A 15677-nucleotide genomic window follows, 5' to 3' on the forward strand; every position below is an offset into this window, starting at 1 on the left:
TAAACATCAGAACAACAAACCCATCGATCAATTCTCCTCTTCCACCTTCTACTTCAATGGCGGATGAAAACCCTAACCCCAAACCCGAGCGGCGTAATTGACTCAGGTAATTGAATATAAATGTCTTTTCTAGAGCAAAGACATTCAACCTCTTATTGTGCCCACTTGTAAATTCTTTATCGTTTTGGCAGATACAAGCTAAAGCAATTCCCCCATTGATGATGGGAAAAGATGTACTTGGAGGACCTATCCTGGAAAAACCTTAGCTTTTCTAATATCGGCTGCAGAGCTTCTCTACCATGTCCGGTTTACTCCTCGCAACGGAACCGGTGTTATCGTTATTTGCCCAACAAGAGAGCTAGCCATTCAGGTCCGTAACTTTTCCTTGGATTTTTATCGATCTAGCATTACATCATGCTTTGTGCTTTCTTATCAAGTACGTCTTTGATATTTCAGTCATATGGAGTGGCGAAAGAACTTCTATATCATTCGCAGACTGTGGGAAAGGTTATTGGCGGCGAGAACAGAAAGAAAGAAGCTGAAATTCTTGTGAAAGGTGTTAATTTGTTAGTAGCAACCCCTGGAAGACTTCTCGACCACCTTGAAAATACAAATGGATTTGTGTTCAAGAACTTGAAGGTACAAATCAGAAGTCTGATTTCAATTTTTGGGGTACTATTCTTATTGTCATGGTTTTGAGTTAATGCACATCTTATTCTGATAAAAAAATTGCAGTTTCTTGTGATGGATGAGGCTGATAGGATACTGGAACAAAACTTCGAAGAAGACATGAAGATGATCATTAAGCTGCTACCAAAGGTATTCTCGCTGCTTGCACTGGGGATTTACCAATAGTTGTCTTAAGTCTTTAACTTGAATCATAGAGAAGTATTCTTTTCATGTCCCCGTGTTGTTGATAATGATAAATCGTCATTTTTTTTTTCCTGCAGACAAGGCAGACGTTGTTGTTTACCGCCACACAGACTTCCAAGGTTTGTTTCGCAATCAGTATAGCTCCCACACTTTTTTCTTGAGTATAGTATTGCTTAATTAGGATTGGTGAAACCCACAGGTTGAGGATCTTGCTCGGGTGTCACTTTCGTCACCTGTTTATATTGTTGTCGATGAAGGACGAAAAGAGGTAGCGATTATCACAATTCTCTACTTATATTTTACTTGATTCCTCTAGACAGGTCTTTTTCATGTTTGTGGAAATTGGAAACTATAGGTTAGAAATGAAGACTTGGAGCAAAGTTATTTCGTTGTGCCAAGTGCGAAGCGTTTAGTTTTCTTACTTATCTTCTTGAAGAGATTTCACGGGAAAAAGAAAATCATGGTGTTTTTCTCGACGTGCAAATCCAGCAAGTTTCACGCCGAACTCTTTCGATACATCAAAATAGATTGCCTTGAAATTCGAAGAGGGATAGATCAGAGCAAAAAGACTTCAACATTTTTCCAGTTCATAAAGGTTGAAACTGGTGTCTTGTTGTGTACTAATGTCGCTGCCCGTGGTTTAAGTAGATCAAGCCAAAAGACAATGTATAAATGATGTAATATTAGAGCTTTGTGTAAAAATCAAAAGAATGTTATCTCTATTACACAAATCCGCGTGTACACGCGGGTCTTATCCTAGTAACTCATAAAGACACTGATCCGATTTTGTCGAGTCTTCACTATCCCAACATATATATACATAATACATTGCTATCTGCTCTCGCATTTCGTTTCTAGAAAAAGCAAACACACGATAAAATAGATAATTTCTGATTAGTTGTCAATTGTTATAAGTTTCGTCAAGGCGTCAATGGGCCTAGGCTATATAATCCAAGCTAAATAAGACAAAAGCATGCAAAATCTCAGATCAAGTAACATGCAGCAATTTAATTAATGTCTACATGTACTTTAATTCGTCTTTTAGATGAGTAGACTAATTTGGACAATGAACATATTTGTATCCATAAAGATAGATAATGCAAACGAGTATTTTTAAAATCAATATAAAAAAGGTTTTCCACTAACAGTATATATCACTAAACTATTAGAACATGATATTTTTCTTTTTGGGCAAGCGATAGATTTTATATAGATAGATAAACATGTGATTCAGTCACTATTCATAACTAAAGGTTGGGACAAGGATATATCAATAAATCTTGCCATAAAAGAAAGACAAGAAAGAAAGAAGGAAAAAGAAAGACAGAAATCAGAGTCGAACGATTTCGACATTATTTCCACGAGGATTTCTAGGAGGTTCCTTGAAGATCTCCAAGAGTATCTCCATCCGTCCAAGTCATTTCATTCTCTGTAAGATGTATCATGTACCCTCCTAATCCTACTTTTTTTCTTGTCTTCTTTTCTAGGAAGTGATTGTTCTTTTGGCTTAAAATCTAAGTAGATAAAAGGGTAATGAATTCCATATATTTCCATTACAGGTTTGTTCTCAAGGAGGCTGGAGGCATACATATGAGTAAATCAGATTTAGATCCTTTTCAATCAATACTTCATAACTTAATGATCCCACACTTGAATTCAAGAACGTACTACAGTCGCAAAGCTCTTTAACATAGTTTATTATACTTTTATAAATAAAAAACTTACTTTATACTTTAATTGAGCAGCTCATTTTATTCCTTAATATGAACAACTTGACAAAAGAAAATTTGAGCTACAAGTAAAGGCATAAAGGGTATTTATTAACGTTGGGGTCCGAAGAATTTTGACTATTAACTCTTAAAGCCTTAACATCTCCATCTGAAATGAATCAATAGAAAGAAAGAAAAAAAAAACAGAGTTGATCTATCTCGTTCTTGTGATCGAAATGAAAATAAAGATAATATTTACAAATTTTAAAACATTCGATCAGTAGTAGATTCAAATAAAAAAAGGTCTGGGGTTGATTTGAATATCTTATAAAATATCGTGGGCATTTTAATAGTTTCTCTGAAACTTTTATGAGAAAGTGGGACCCAACAGCAAGTATTGTGCTCTTTTGGCGCCTCGGGCTGTATTCACATTCTCATCTCCAAATCTCTGCACATGTTTTCTCCGACTTTCACTCACTGCAAATCGTAGGTTCGTAAGTGAGTGAGGGAGAGATCCGATGCGCTGCTCTCCACCGTACTCGCCGTGCACTTCTCTGTTCAAATCTCTGCTTGTTTTATTGTCGGCTAGTGGCTGCTGCTTCGCCGCCGACCCTTACATCTTCTTCGAATGGACCGTCTCTTACCTCACCGCTTCTCCTCTCGGCACTCGCCAACAGGTTTCTTCTCCTCTCCATCTTTCAATTCGACACTTCAATTCTGGTAACAATGTATTGATTCGTTCCAATTTTTTTTGTTGAGATCTCGTGTAGGTCATTGGGATAAATGGGCAATTCCCTGGCCCTGTTCTCAACGTGACTACGAATTGGAATGTTGTTATTAACGTGAAGAATAATCTTGATGAGCCGTTGCTTCTCACATGGTATTGTGGTGGTTGAATCTTGCTCAAATTTTATGATTTTGGTTCGGTAATTAAGTTATTTGTGTGGTGATTGTAGGAATGGAATCCAACATAGGAAAAACTCGTGGCAAGATGGTGTTTTGGGGACTAACTGTCCCATTCCTTCTGGTTGGAACTGGACTTATGAGTTTCAGGTCAAAGACCAGATTGGAAGTTTCTTTTATTTTCCTTCTACAAACTTCCAGAGAGCAGCTGGTGGGTATGGAGGGATCATTATCAACAATCGAGACATCATTCCACTTCCTTTTCCTTTGCCAGATGGAGATGTTACCCTCTTTATCAGTGATTGGTTCACTAAGAGCCATAAGGTTTACACAAAACCAATGTGTTTCTTTGCTTGTTTGCTTGTTGTCTCCCTTTTGCTTTTAACATCTTTTTTCTTATCAACATCACCTTTGGGGAATCAGAAGCTGAGGAAGGATGTTGAGAGTAAGATTGACTTTGGAGCTCCGGATGGCACTGTCATCAATGGATTTGGACCTTTTCCTTACACTCAGAAGCTCGCTTCAGATAATATTCCTTATGGGACTATAAACGTTGAACCAGGTATCTTTGAAAGACATCCCTAGAAGAGCATGATATATATATATTTCCCTTTCTTTGTTGAATCTTGATTTTGTTTCGTCATGATAGCCTAATGGCAAAATGTCTCTAACGTAGTTCAATTCTTCTCTTGTCTCTAACCACTTTCAAATCTTCATCTTTATCAGGAAGAACATACCGTTTCCGTGTTCATAACAGTGGCATTGCAACCAGCTTGAATTTCAGAATACAGAATCATAACCTACTTCTTGTTGAGACAGAAGGTTCATACACAGTTCAGCAGAATTATACGAATATGGATATTCATGTGGGTCAATCTTTCTCATTTCTGGTCACTATGGATCAATCTGGTAGTAACGACTACTACATTGTTGCCAGTCCAAGGTTTTCTAAATCATCTTCGTCCGTCAAAGCTACTGGAGTCGCTATCTTGCACTACTCTAATTCCCAAGGACCTGCTTTAGGTCCACTCCCTGATCCTCCTATTGAGTTGGACACATATTTCTCAATGAACCAAGCACGTTCCATAAGGTTGTTAACGACTATGTATAGTTATGTTTCATACTAGAAGATGTCTTGGCCAAAATGGTATTTTTTATGAAGCACGATTCAGAAATGGTTGTAACCCTTGTTTACTTGTATTGAAAACTGCAATTTTTACTCGTTGCTGATGGAAATGGTGTTTTGTAGGTTGAATGTCTCAGCTGGAGCTGCGCGTCCGAACCCTCAGGGATCTTTTAAATATGGCGAGATTACAGTAACTGATGTCTATGTGATTGTTAACCAGCCACCAGAGCTGATAGATGGGCGATTGCGTACTACTCTTAATGGTATATCATACTTACATCCTTCAACGCCACTGAAGCTTGCTCAGCAATACAACATCACAGGGGTATACAAGTTGGATTTCCCGAAAAGACCCATGAACAGGCATCCTAAGGTTGACACCTCTGTCATGAACGGCACGTACAAGGGCTTCATGGAAATCATATTTCAGAATAGTGACACCATGGTTAAGAGCTATCACTTGGATGGTTATGCATTTTTTGTTGTCGGGTAAGGTTGCGTTAGTAGTTATATCAGATCCATCTACTTGTGGAGACGTTGAAATATCAGAGAAGATGTGATTGTTAAAGAAAGAGTGATGTTTGTCTTGAAGGATGGACTTTGGTCTGTGGACCGAAAATAGCAGAAGCACATACAACAAGGGGGATGGGATTGCTCGATCTACGACGCAGGTTTTATCTCCTAACACCTCAAAACCAATATGTTACATTCGTTTCTATTTGATTCTAAATTGCTCCTGTGTTTGCAGGTGTTTCCTGGTGGATGGACAGCCGTTTTAGTTTACTTGGACAATGCTGGCATCTGGAACCTTCGAATAGACAATCTCGCCTCATGGTATCTGGGCCAAGAAGTATACTTAAATGTTGTCAATCCCGAGATTGACACATCTGAGAATTCCATTCCTGAAAACACCATATACTGTGGTCGGCTCTCACCGTTACAAAAGTAAGATTTTCAGAAATACAAATGCTCTCATATTTATTTCTAAAAGACTAAAAGTTGAAGGAAAAAAGAAATTGTAGAAATCGTAGGTCACATGTAGTTAACGGATATCAACTTGTTGCATTGACCAGTGTCTTGTGTTTTTTTGCAGGGATCAGGCACAGAGAGTCAATTTCTCAGGATCACCACGATCCATCCTCGCAACAAGCAGAAGGGTTCTTCTCCTTGCTCTTTTTGCAGTCTTAATTGGTGGTTTAGCCAGATGAGGAGACTGAGCATTCCAAGCCAGACTTGTAGGAAGCTGCCACTCCCACCATTTCAAAAGTTGATAATTGTGTTGGTGTAGTAGCTGTAGAAGCTTGAAGATTCAAGTGTTGTTGAAAATCACAGATGCTGTTTTGCTGTTGTAGAGATTATTCATCCATCCATCAAAATATATGTTATGCTGTAAGGCTTGCATTGTAATAGAATATTAATCTCAAGTTGTAGCTGATCGTGTTGGATGTAAAACAGCAATCGTGTTTGTAATACTAACACAATTCCTTATTCTACTGCCAAGAATTTGGTTAAGTTAAGCCACTTTGACAAACCGCTTCACTCAATTCAGTCCAAAATTTCCAAAACTTGGAAAAATTAACAAACTTTAGTGTATATGCACTCTGCGTTGGCTTTGCCGGTTTGACCACAAATGCGTCGCCAAAAGTCTCTTGAAAGTTTTGAAAACCTGAAACGATACTAGGAGCAGGCGTTGACCCAGAACCTCTGCCATGGTTTCCATCTCCATTCAATCACCCACTTTCTCAAAGTCCACATTTTTATCTCCCGCCACCCGGAAGACCCGACATGTAGCTTCTCCATCACTTCGTGTCACTGCTTCTCGCAGCTCTTTCGATGTTGTTGTTGTTGGTGGTGGGATCATCGGGTTGACCATAGCCCGCCAGCTACTTAATGGGTCGGATCTATCCGTTGCCGTTGTCGATAAGGCCGTCCCTTGCTCCGGCGCCACCGGTGCCGGTACTACTTCCAAATTGGATCTGACATAACTTTCCCGTTATCGCCTATTTCTGGAAATATGAAGCCTATAGAGTTTGCTTAGCATGAAGTTTGTGGTTTTTGGGATTCAGGACAGGGGTATATATGGATGACGCACAAGAAACCAGGCAGTGATATATGGGACTTGGCCATGAGAAGCCATCAACTCTGGCATAACCTTGCTCAGAGCTTATACGATCAAGGCCTTGATCCTCAAGAGATGCTCGGTTGGAAAAAGACAGGTTTTTTTTCTGATTCCCTTCTCCCGATTGTTCAAAATGTGGTGAATTTTGACGTCTTCTCTAAGTTTCTTTGTTTATGTGATTGACTTGGAATTATCTTTATGAGATGGCTCAAAAACTACAATATAAGACTGATCTTTATCTGCAGGAAGCTTGCTCATTGGAAAGACTTCTCAGGAATGTGTTGCCCTGAAACGAAAGGTTCATGAGCTATCTGAAGCTGGGTTGAGAGCTGAATATTTGTCTGGCCCTGATTTGTTTCTAAAGGAGCCTGCGGTCCTTGTGGATGATGATACTGGGGCTGCATTTCTTCCCGATGATTCGCAGTTGGATGCCCATCGTGCTGTTTCTTATATCGAGAAGGTTGCTAGATTTTCCTTGGATAGTTGAAACTTCAATGTCTAATCTGGCTCTTTTGTTTTGCCGTTTACTTAGTTTTCTTTGAATTATTCAGGGTAACAGAGCGTTTGCAACAGAAGGAAGATATGCAGAGTTCTATCATGAACCGGTTACAGGTTTAATAAGGTTGCTAATCTTTTTTGTACCTGAATTGGAACTCTTCTGAACCAGACAATAATAACTTACTCTCTAACTAGGGATCAAAATAACATAAATATTCATAACTGTGTAAGAGGAAACCAGGATTGATTTGTGTCTGGTTTGCTGTCACTTCAAACGACTGAGAAATATCCTGATTTTAACACCTTAAGTGGCTGAAACTCAAAAACAAGTTATTCCAAGTCTCTGTATATCTTCAATGCACACTAGTAATTGCTCTTTTGCCAGAGTTTTATTTGTATGTTGATAGTATCTTCTATTCAGGTCTGATGGGAGTAGCAAGGAGGTTGCAGGTGTTCAGACTTTGAAACGCAATTTGTATGGTACGAAGGCTACTATAGTAGCTGCTGGTTGCTGGAGTGGATCTCTGATGCATGAACTGCTTAAAGACTGCAACATTTCGGTGGAAGTTCCTGTGAAGCCAAGAAAGGTTCAACTCTCGAATGGTTGCTCATTCTTGCATTTTATATTCCCCGTAATCATTCTCTACCAGCAAAAAAAAGTTGGCATTTCAAATCTATATTTCGAAGTGTATCATCATCATGAGGTCTAGAAATTCTGACAAGCCGAGTTTTGTAGGATATTATCGTTTAAGACTCTGGAAATGGACTGCTTTTGGTATTTTTTGAGATGAAGTATCCAACTTTATTCCTTGCAGGGGCATCTGCTTGTGGTAGAGAATTTTGATTCGCTCCATTTAAACCATGGAATAATGGAGGCTGGTTACGTGGATCATCAAAGTGCTTCAGCTCCAGGTTTGGATGTCGAGGAACGGATGCTATCTATTTCCATGACAGCCACAATGGACACAACTGGAAACCTTATTCTCGGTAATCTATTTTTCATATATAAAAGAACTTCATCAATGTATCTATGTCCATCTCTTAAACTCCTGAACCAGTAAACGCACGATGTATCTCTCTTCTTCATCTAATCTCAGGGAGCAGCCGTGAGTTTGTAGGGTTCGATACTGAAGCTGATGAGACTATCATCCGCTGCATATGGGAGCGTGCAGCAGAGTTCTTGCCCAAGTTGCGTGATTTATCCCTTGAAGATTTTGTCCGTAACAGGAAAGTGAGAGTTGGGTTGCGCCCTTACAGTAAGCTTCTTGCTTTCTAATGCTCCCAAAAGTGGCTTGAGAACGGCCTTTGGAATGATCACAAAAAAACCTGAACTTGAATCTTTTTAACTGATCATATAGTGCCTGATGGGAAGCCAATGATAGGATCCGTGCCCGGATTACAAAACCTGTACTTGGCAGCTGGACATGAAGGAGGTGGACTTTCCATGGTAAGCAAAGATTCATCCTAATGCTCTTAAAACTTCTCTCAAGAACACGATCCTCATGATTCTCGGTTTCTTGAAATCTTCTAGGCTCTGGGAACAGCGGAAATGGTATCGGACATGGTATTGGGGAAACCATCTCAGGTTGATATTTCAGCGTTTGGGGTTATTAAAGAACTCTGTTTCTGAGAAAAATCCCAAATTGCTCTTGTATTGGGAAAATCTTCGCAGGTAGATATTTCAATTTTCAACGTTTTGGTTTTGACTACAAATTAATTTTGAGAGTAGTACAGAACAAAAAAAAAATTCTCCAATTCTCCAATGAGACATCAACGGAAGTTTTGTGTTTGTTTGTTCTTTTGTTGTGAACAATATACCTGAGCGAAATTTAAATATTGTATTCTACTAAGTTTCTTTTTTGGCTCCATTAAACAAACAACAGATTACTTAATCCACACATCGCACGGTAAATTCAAGCACACAACGTGAGATATCATATAACCCCATACACAAGGCGGCCGCACACAACGACGTTTACATAGTTTTAAGAAAATCAAATCAATTTAACAAATGCAAGACCATTATCCAAATTAGAGGATATATTATAAAGACCACTTTCTGCAGTTGTTGGTAACAGAAATGTTTTTTAAATTACTAGTTAATAGTTGACCAAAAAAAAAAAAAAATACTAGTCAATACCCTCCAAAAGGAAATTAATCACATTTTGTTTTCTTATATATAGTTTGCCCCAAACTGATTCTCTTAGAAAGCATAATAACGATCATTGAAATTGCTCCTTTCCAATTTTAACGAAGTAAGATAAATTGTAGGAGTACATTACAAAAGTGCTACCACATTTTTCAATTAATTAAGATTGTTAGATTTCAAAACAAACATACTAAACCGGCGGAGACATTGACACAGTATGGTTTTCAACCAGACTTTCTCAAGCATTCTACATGCATTCACTAATTCCTTGATATGGTTTATTACAATATTTTAATATACTCTACTTCATCCAAAATATCTCAACAACATTTAAACTACTTACACGCCTTTTGGGAATATATATTGTTATTCGAGTTTGACCCAAAAAGTGCGCATATGGTTTTCATATAGCACTGCCAAACTTTGAAAGCCGTTTTCACTATACAGCTATATACGCGATTAAAGATTGTTATGTAAGCAAACCACTATGCCGTAGGATCACAATTCTATTTAGGATATCAATGTGACAAGAGGCTACACAATATAATATCCACATGCTAGCTAGTAGATAAGACTTTGACAAAACTAGTAGACGTTTTATTGTATATCCTTCCAATTTCAAATTATTGGCTCGTATATATTATCATATATCACATTCCATATATTTAAACTATTGTCTCTAACATGATATTATAACAAGAAAAAGAAAATACAAGTAGTGATGGTAGTGTAATATCTCTTCTTCTTATTAATGTATGACCGTATATACCACCCATCAGTAGTCTTTTTGAAATTTAACTTTCAACTTGCCATACATATAAGGCCATAAGGGTGTTTATGGTCTGGCGTCCAAGCATTATTTTTATTTTTATTTTTTTATCTACTTGTAGTGGTTCGAATATCTTATCGTTGTTTTTACTTGTTCTTACAAATTAGCGTGTGTGACGTCTATAAATCGAAAATGTCAACCGTATAATCCCCTATATATATACATGTTTACTTCATCTTCTTAAACATATCCATATCCTTAAACCTTAAAACTTTCCATCAATTAAAAATAAACTCTCAAAAGATGGAAAAGTGTCTTCTTCTCTGCCTCCTTTTGTTTACCGCTTCTAGTTACGTCTCGGCTCAATACTATTCACCAAATACCCTAGCGTCAAGGGTGACCAAGAACCCAATCTTACCCATCTTCACCTTTACGCTCAACACAAACGAAGAGTTCTTCATCCACATCGCCGGACCATACCTCGTCCGCAGCTGCAATGACGGTCTTCCTCGTCCCACAGTCCCTTGCGGCTCCGCCACGTGTGCTCTCACTCGTAGATTCAACCCTCACCAGTGTCCTCCTACACAAAACACATTCATCAATAGAAGATGTGCTTGCCAAGCAACCGCCTTCGAGCCATTCCAACGTCGATGTAACTCTAACCAATACACCTATGGAGATTTCTCCATGTCTTCCTTAAACCCTAGATCTCCTTCGGTCACATTCAAGAACGTGAATTACCTATGTATCCCCCAGCCTTTCCTCCGCGACTTCCCTCCTGGAGTTTTGGGCCTCGCTGGGCTTGCACCCACGGCTCTCTCCACATGGAACCAGCTGACTCGACCTAGGCTCGGGCTCGAGAAGAAATTCGCCTTGTGTTTGCCTTCTGATGAAAACCCTTCGAACCAAGGTGCTATTTTCTTTGGTGGAGGACCGTACAAGCTAAGAAACGTTGATGCAAGATCCATGCTCTCTTACACTCGATTGATCAAGAACCCTAGAAGACTCAACAACTATTTCTTGAGGCTCAAGGGTATTTCTGTAAACGGGTATTTCTTGAGGCTTGCCCAAAACGCTTTTGATTTCGACGGCAAGGGTGATGGAGGCGTGACTCTGAGCACCGTAACCCCTTTCACTACGTTACGAAGCGATATCTACAAAGTCTTTATTGAAGCATTCTCAAAAGCCACATCAGATATTCCACGTGTCAATAGCACGACCCCCTTGGAGTTTTGTCTCAAGTCAACGAACCATTTCCAAGTGCCTAGCATCGATTTAAAATTCGCTGATGGGAAGATTTGGAAAGTGTCTGCCGCAAACTCGATGAAGAAAGTCAGTGATGACGTGGCTTGCTTGGCTTTCTTGAACGGAGGAGATGCGGCGGCGCAGGCGGTGGTGATCGGAATGCATCAGATGGAAAACACTTTGGTGGAGTTTGATGTTGGGAGATCTGCTTTTGGATTTAGCTGTTCTTTGGGTTTGGTCAACGCTTCGTGCGGTGACTTTCAAACACGGCTATGAGAAAGTCAAAGGAACTTGATGGTTGACATTCTCTTGTGATAGTGATTGATTATTGTTTTGTTAGTATTCTCGCTTCTTTGTTTTATGATTCTCCTGTCAAGTGTGGTTTTAAAATCTGTAAGTCAATAAAAAAAAATGGGTTAAATGAAAGACCATTAATTATTGCACCATATTCGTACGTTTCACTTTCAAGTGCAATTTGAGTTATATACAAATTTAGATTACAATAGTTTCACATTATAACTATATATTATGAATCGGATTGGGTCAAAACGAGAATTCCCGCAACTGCGACTTTACTTATGAGCGACCAAAAAACATCAACTATGACCTTATTTTCAGAAAAGTGAAAAGGTGAGTAGCTAAAACAACCCAAATTTGGACTCTGACAAAAATGGAATTTTTAACTATGACCTTATTTTCAGAAAAGTAAAAAGGTGTGTATGTTTTTAATTTTTTTCGTAATAACAAAAATTAATCTAAAATGAGATTAAATCACTTAGATATTTAGTCTTTTTTTTTTTTGTTACGTTATGCCTGTGTTGTTGACAGAAAATGATTACTCTTCAGAAAATAACAAAAAATGTTGAGTTCTTACTCTTCAAACCAAAAATCTTAAATAATGGAAATCATTATTATGTGGATATCTTGGCTTTGTTTTTCTTTTCTTGTATTTTATGTGTTTCAAATTCATTATTGAAAAGGATTTAAGAATCTGATGTAACTAATTAAAAAAAAACAAATTTCATCTCTTCACATATTAGAATATAATCTCTGCATAGCCATCAATATGGTTTCATGTTTCTTTGCATATCACAAAAATATATCACAGAAATATGGTATTTTTAGATTTTTCAAAGATTATGGAATACATTTGAAAAAATGTTCTATCAGTTTTAGTATCTACTAAAAAATATATTTATATTCATTGTATATTTGTCTAAGTGTATTTTGTATAGTCATCAATGGTTTCATGTGTCCTTTTCTGACATAAAATTATAATTGTATATATATGTAGAGAATGAAAGTTGAACACACACAATCTTAAATGTTTAACGATACATACTTGAAACCTCTATTGTTTTATCTTTTTCTGTTTGTTAACCAATTGTCATGGGCTGAAACTCCAACTAATCTCCAAACAAATGGTTTACCTGTGGAAACAACCTTTACATTTCCCGGTCCTTTGCCTAGTATGCTTCCGGACCATGGAGTGTTTGGTAAAGGAACCATAGACTTGGGAGGTCTTGAGGTTAAACAGTTATCAATCTCAAACTCAACAGCACAGAGAGTATGGAGAACATATGAAGGAGGACGAGACAACATGGGATTCAGCATCTTTGAACCTATAAATCTTCCTCCTAACTTCTTCAAACTTGGCTTCTATGCACAACCAAACAACCAGAAGCTTTTTGGTTGGATTCTTGTTGCAAGAGACGTATCTGGAAGTAATTTAAGACCACCAAGCGACTACATTGAAGCCGGGAACACGGCCTCGCTGAATATCAAACAAGACGGACCAGTATATCTTTGGCAGCCAGTATGTCTCAATGGATATCAAGCGGTTGGTCTGTTTATCACTACTTCCCCTCAAAAGCCTCCTCTAACACAAGAACATATAAGTTGTGTTCGATCAGAGTTTACGGAACAGAGTGAAGCCGATACATTGGTATGGGGAATAAAAGAAATGAGTGTTTTCAATCTGAGACCGATCAACAGAGGAATACAAGCAACAGGTGTGTACACCGGAACGTTCAGTTCTCAAATGCAGAATTCTGCTCCTCTTCCTTATCTATTTTGCTTAAAGAATACGAAGTTCGACATGTCTAGCATGCCAAGCCAAAACCAAACTAGAGTTTTGTTTCAAACGTATTCTCCTAAGATATATTACCATCCTGAAGAAGATTTTCTTCCTTCCTCAGTAGATTGGTTTTTCTCCAATGGTGCATTGCTTTACCAGAAAGGAAACGAATCAAACCCTGTCCCGGTTCAGCCAAACGGTTCAAACCTTCCACAAGGTGGTTCCAACGATGACTTATTCTGGTTAGATTATCCGGTCGACAAGAGCGCAAAGGAAAAGGTTAAGAGAGGAGATTTAGGGAACACCAAAGTGTATCTACACATCAAACCAATGTTTGGAGCCACTTTCACAGACATTGTAGTCTGGATATTCTGTCCTTTCAACGGCAATGCCCGCCTCAAGTTTTTGTTCATCAAGAGGCTGTCTCTAGGGGATATCGGCGAACATATTGGAGATTGGGAGCACATTACTCTGCGCATCAGCAACTTCAACGGCGAGTTATGGCGTGTCTACTTTTCTCAGCATAGTAAAGGAAGTTTAATGGAGGCATGTGAACTAGAGTTTGAAGGAAGTGAAAACAAACCAGTGATATACTCGTCGCTTCACGGTCACGCAATGTACTCAAAACCTGGACTTATGTTGCAAGGCAACGGGAAAAACGGAATAAGAAACGACATGGCGAGAAGTGACAAGGTTTTGGACTGTGGTTTAGGGTATGAGGTGATTGCAGGACTTGACGTGGTTGAGCCACCGTGGACTAACTATTTGAGGAAATGGGGACCTCATGTACGTTATGATATCGACAAGTCTCTTCAATCTTTTGCTAAGGTTTTGCCGGGATTTATACGGAAAAGTTTCCGGAAATTCATTAGGAAGATTCCTTTTGAAGTGCTTGGTGAAGATGGTCCGACTGGTCCCAAAGTCAAAGGGACTTGGACCGGTGATGAAATATATTGAGTTTTTTTTTTACTGTAGATTTTTGTATTAATCTATATCAGTATCAATATATTTATTTGCACCTAAAAAAATATCTATATATCAGTACACTTTACAAAAGAAAAAATGATGCAAAAGTAATAAATTTAATAATAATAATAATAATAATAATAATGTAAAAATAATATATCATTTGTTATATATTTGTTATGAAAAGTCATTCATAGTTAAGATAAAGAATCATTGGATCTTATGTAAAAAAAAAAACTCATAATCTAGTAAATCTACACCAATTTATTACTACTTAAACAAGATTATGAGAATTTGTTACCTTTTATTATTTTCTTAAAAAATTGTGTATCTTTGTTTCTTTTGATCTTTTTCATTTATTTGGAGTTTCAATTTTAAAGATGGTAAATGAGTAATTAAAAATGGGCTTTTCTTACGATTGACTTATAATTAGTTGACTAGTGAACCTTATTATTACACAAAAAAAACAACTGGCAGGACCGCAGGATAAGTAAAGATTGTTTGGGACGAAATTTCAAGTTTTCGTGAACTGTTGAGTGAGGAGTGTAGTTCTTCTTCAATGATTTTTTATATCTTCCTTCACTAATGAATTAATTCTTAGGCGTTCTACCTTCAATTAGTTATTGAAGAAGGTTATCGATGGAAGCAAGACGCAACATCTTATGTTCTCAACGAAATCGGAAAAGGGGTGGGCCAAGCCCAGGCAAGGCCCATGAATTACAAAGCTCAGAAGCAACCAAATCAATTAAACTGTTCAAGGATCAAGATCATCCGCTCGTTTAACATGTTCTTCTTTTTAAGGATTAATTAACTCAATTAGGTATGTAGTTAGCGTCAGTCCCGTGCTCTGCACCAGTTCTGTTTGTTATTGTGGTCGGTAAATAACCTATCCTTGTCCATGATAAAATAACCTAAATATTTCAATTTAAATTCCAGCAGCCCTCTTATTATCCATAGTGTCTATATCCCTTAAAATCTGATAAAATTCATATAAAGAACTTGTTCTTCTGCTGAGGTATATGGAGCCATTCGAGAAGTTTAACTTGTTCCTGAGAAGTATACATGAATGGGGTTATCTGAAAACTATTCGTATATTAAAATAATGAGTATTGTAAGCCAACCATGTGCCCATGTAGGGATCACTGAGAAAAGATCCAGAGGACGAGTTTGAATTGGATACTCAATTTAGCAAACGAAGAAATTGCACCAAAACATGGAATTAATGGTCTTGGGACAGAGTGCG

General features: G+C 38.0%; 5 protein-coding genes across 6 annotated transcripts; all 5 read left to right on the plus strand.

The window, feature by feature from the left end:
* Positions 1 to 56: 56 nt before the first annotated feature.
* LOC18011677 (DEAD-box ATP-dependent RNA helicase 27) lies at positions 57 to 1549 on the plus strand. The gene is made up of 7 exons (XM_024151081.1): positions 57 to 93; positions 288 to 370; positions 457 to 639; positions 736 to 819; positions 951 to 992; positions 1073 to 1141; positions 1229 to 1549. The coding sequence occupies exons 1-7, from the start codon at positions 57 to 59 to the stop codon at positions 1547 to 1549; spliced, it is 819 nt and encodes a 272-aa protein (XP_024006849.1).
* A 1529-nt stretch (positions 1550 to 3078) lies between these two features.
* Positions 3079 to 6049, plus strand: LOC18011678 (monocopper oxidase-like protein SKU5). 2 transcript variants are annotated; one of them, XM_006395120.2, is made up of 9 exons: positions 3079 to 3259; positions 3353 to 3462; positions 3539 to 3809; positions 3909 to 4047; positions 4212 to 4575; positions 4735 to 5100; positions 5204 to 5282; positions 5360 to 5556; positions 5705 to 6049. In XM_006395120.2, the coding sequence occupies exons 1-9, from the start codon at positions 3101 to 3103 to the stop codon at positions 5817 to 5819; spliced, it is 1800 nt and encodes a 599-aa protein (XP_006395182.1). In that variant the 5' UTR covers positions 3079 to 3100; the 3' UTR covers positions 5820 to 6049. The 2 variants fall into 2 exon arrangements, with proteins under 2 accessions (XP_006395182.1, XP_024007323.1); XM_024151555.1 differs by having other exon boundaries at positions 3539 to 4047.
* A 168-nt stretch (positions 6050 to 6217) lies between these two features.
* LOC18012298 (glycine oxidase) lies at positions 6218 to 9078 on the plus strand. The gene is made up of 9 exons (XM_006395121.2): positions 6218 to 6567; positions 6678 to 6827; positions 6976 to 7190; positions 7282 to 7352; positions 7650 to 7815; positions 8044 to 8215; positions 8326 to 8484; positions 8587 to 8675; positions 8760 to 9078. The coding sequence occupies exons 1-9, from the start codon at positions 6321 to 6323 to the stop codon at positions 8856 to 8858; spliced, it is 1368 nt and encodes a 455-aa protein (XP_006395183.1). The 5' UTR covers positions 6218 to 6320; the 3' UTR covers positions 8859 to 9078.
* Positions 9079 to 10449: 1371 nt separating this feature from the next.
* Positions 10450 to 11667, plus strand: LOC18012015 (basic 7S globulin 2). Its single transcript, XM_006395122.2, has one exon. It carries the CDS (start codon positions 10450 to 10452, stop codon positions 11665 to 11667), a length of 1218 nt encoding a protein of 405 aa, XP_006395184.1.
* A 1048-nt stretch (positions 11668 to 12715) lies between these two features.
* On the plus strand, positions 12716 to 14425 carry LOC18012016. The gene has a single exon (XM_006395123.1). The coding sequence runs from the start codon at positions 12716 to 12718 to the stop codon at positions 14423 to 14425; it is 1710 nt and encodes a 569-aa protein (XP_006395185.1).
* Positions 14426 to 15677: the final 1252 nt, after the last annotated feature.

Source organism: Eutrema salsugineum, unplaced genomic scaffold, assembly GCF_000478725.1.
Source record: "Eutrema salsugineum unplaced genomic scaffold, Eutsalg1_0 scaffold_6, whole genome shotgun sequence".
Lineage (NCBI taxonomy): Eukaryota > Viridiplantae > Streptophyta > Magnoliopsida > Brassicales > Brassicaceae > Eutrema > Eutrema salsugineum.

Bases quoted from the DNA above. Each gene is read 5' to 3' on its own strand.
- LOC18011677 (XM_024151081.1), top strand. From the start codon at position 57: ATGGCGGATGAAAACCCTAACCCCAAACCCGAGCGGC. The intron at 371-456 runs GTCCGTAACTTT...TTGATATTTCAG, and splicing joins CAAGAGAGCTAGCCATTCAG to TCATATGGAGTGGCGAAAGA. The intron at 820-950 runs GTATTCTCGCTG...TTTTTCCTGCAG, and splicing joins TCATTAAGCTGCTACCAAAG to ACAAGGCAGACGTTGTTGTT.
- LOC18011678 (XM_024151555.1), top strand. From the start codon at position 3,101: ATGCGCTGCTCTCCACCGTACTCGCCGTGCACTTCTCTGTTCAAATCT. The intron at 4,576-4,734 runs GTTGTTAACGAC...GGTGTTTTGTAG, and splicing joins AACCAAGCACGTTCCATAAG to GTTGAATGTCTCAGCTGGAG. The intron at 5,283-5,359 runs GTTTTATCTCCT...CTGTGTTTGCAG, and splicing joins TTGCTCGATCTACGACGCAG to GTGTTTCCTGGTGGATGGAC.
- LOC18012298 (XM_006395121.2), top strand. From the start codon at position 6,321: ATGGTTTCCATCTCCATTCAATCACCCACTTTCTCAAAGTCCACATTT. The intron at 7,191-7,281 runs GTTGCTAGATTT...TGAATTATTCAG, and splicing joins CTGTTTCTTATATCGAGAAG to GGTAACAGAGCGTTTGCAAC. The intron at 8,676-8,759 runs GTAAGCAAAGAT...GAAATCTTCTAG, and splicing joins AAGGAGGTGGACTTTCCATG to GCTCTGGGAACAGCGGAAAT.
- LOC18012015 (XM_006395122.2), top strand. From the start codon at position 10,450: ATGGAAAAGTGTCTTCTTCTCTGCCTCCTTTTGTTTACCGCTTCTAGT.
- LOC18012016 (XM_006395123.1), top strand. From the start codon at position 12,716: ATGTTTAACGATACATACTTGAAACCTCTATTGTTTTATCTTTTTCTG.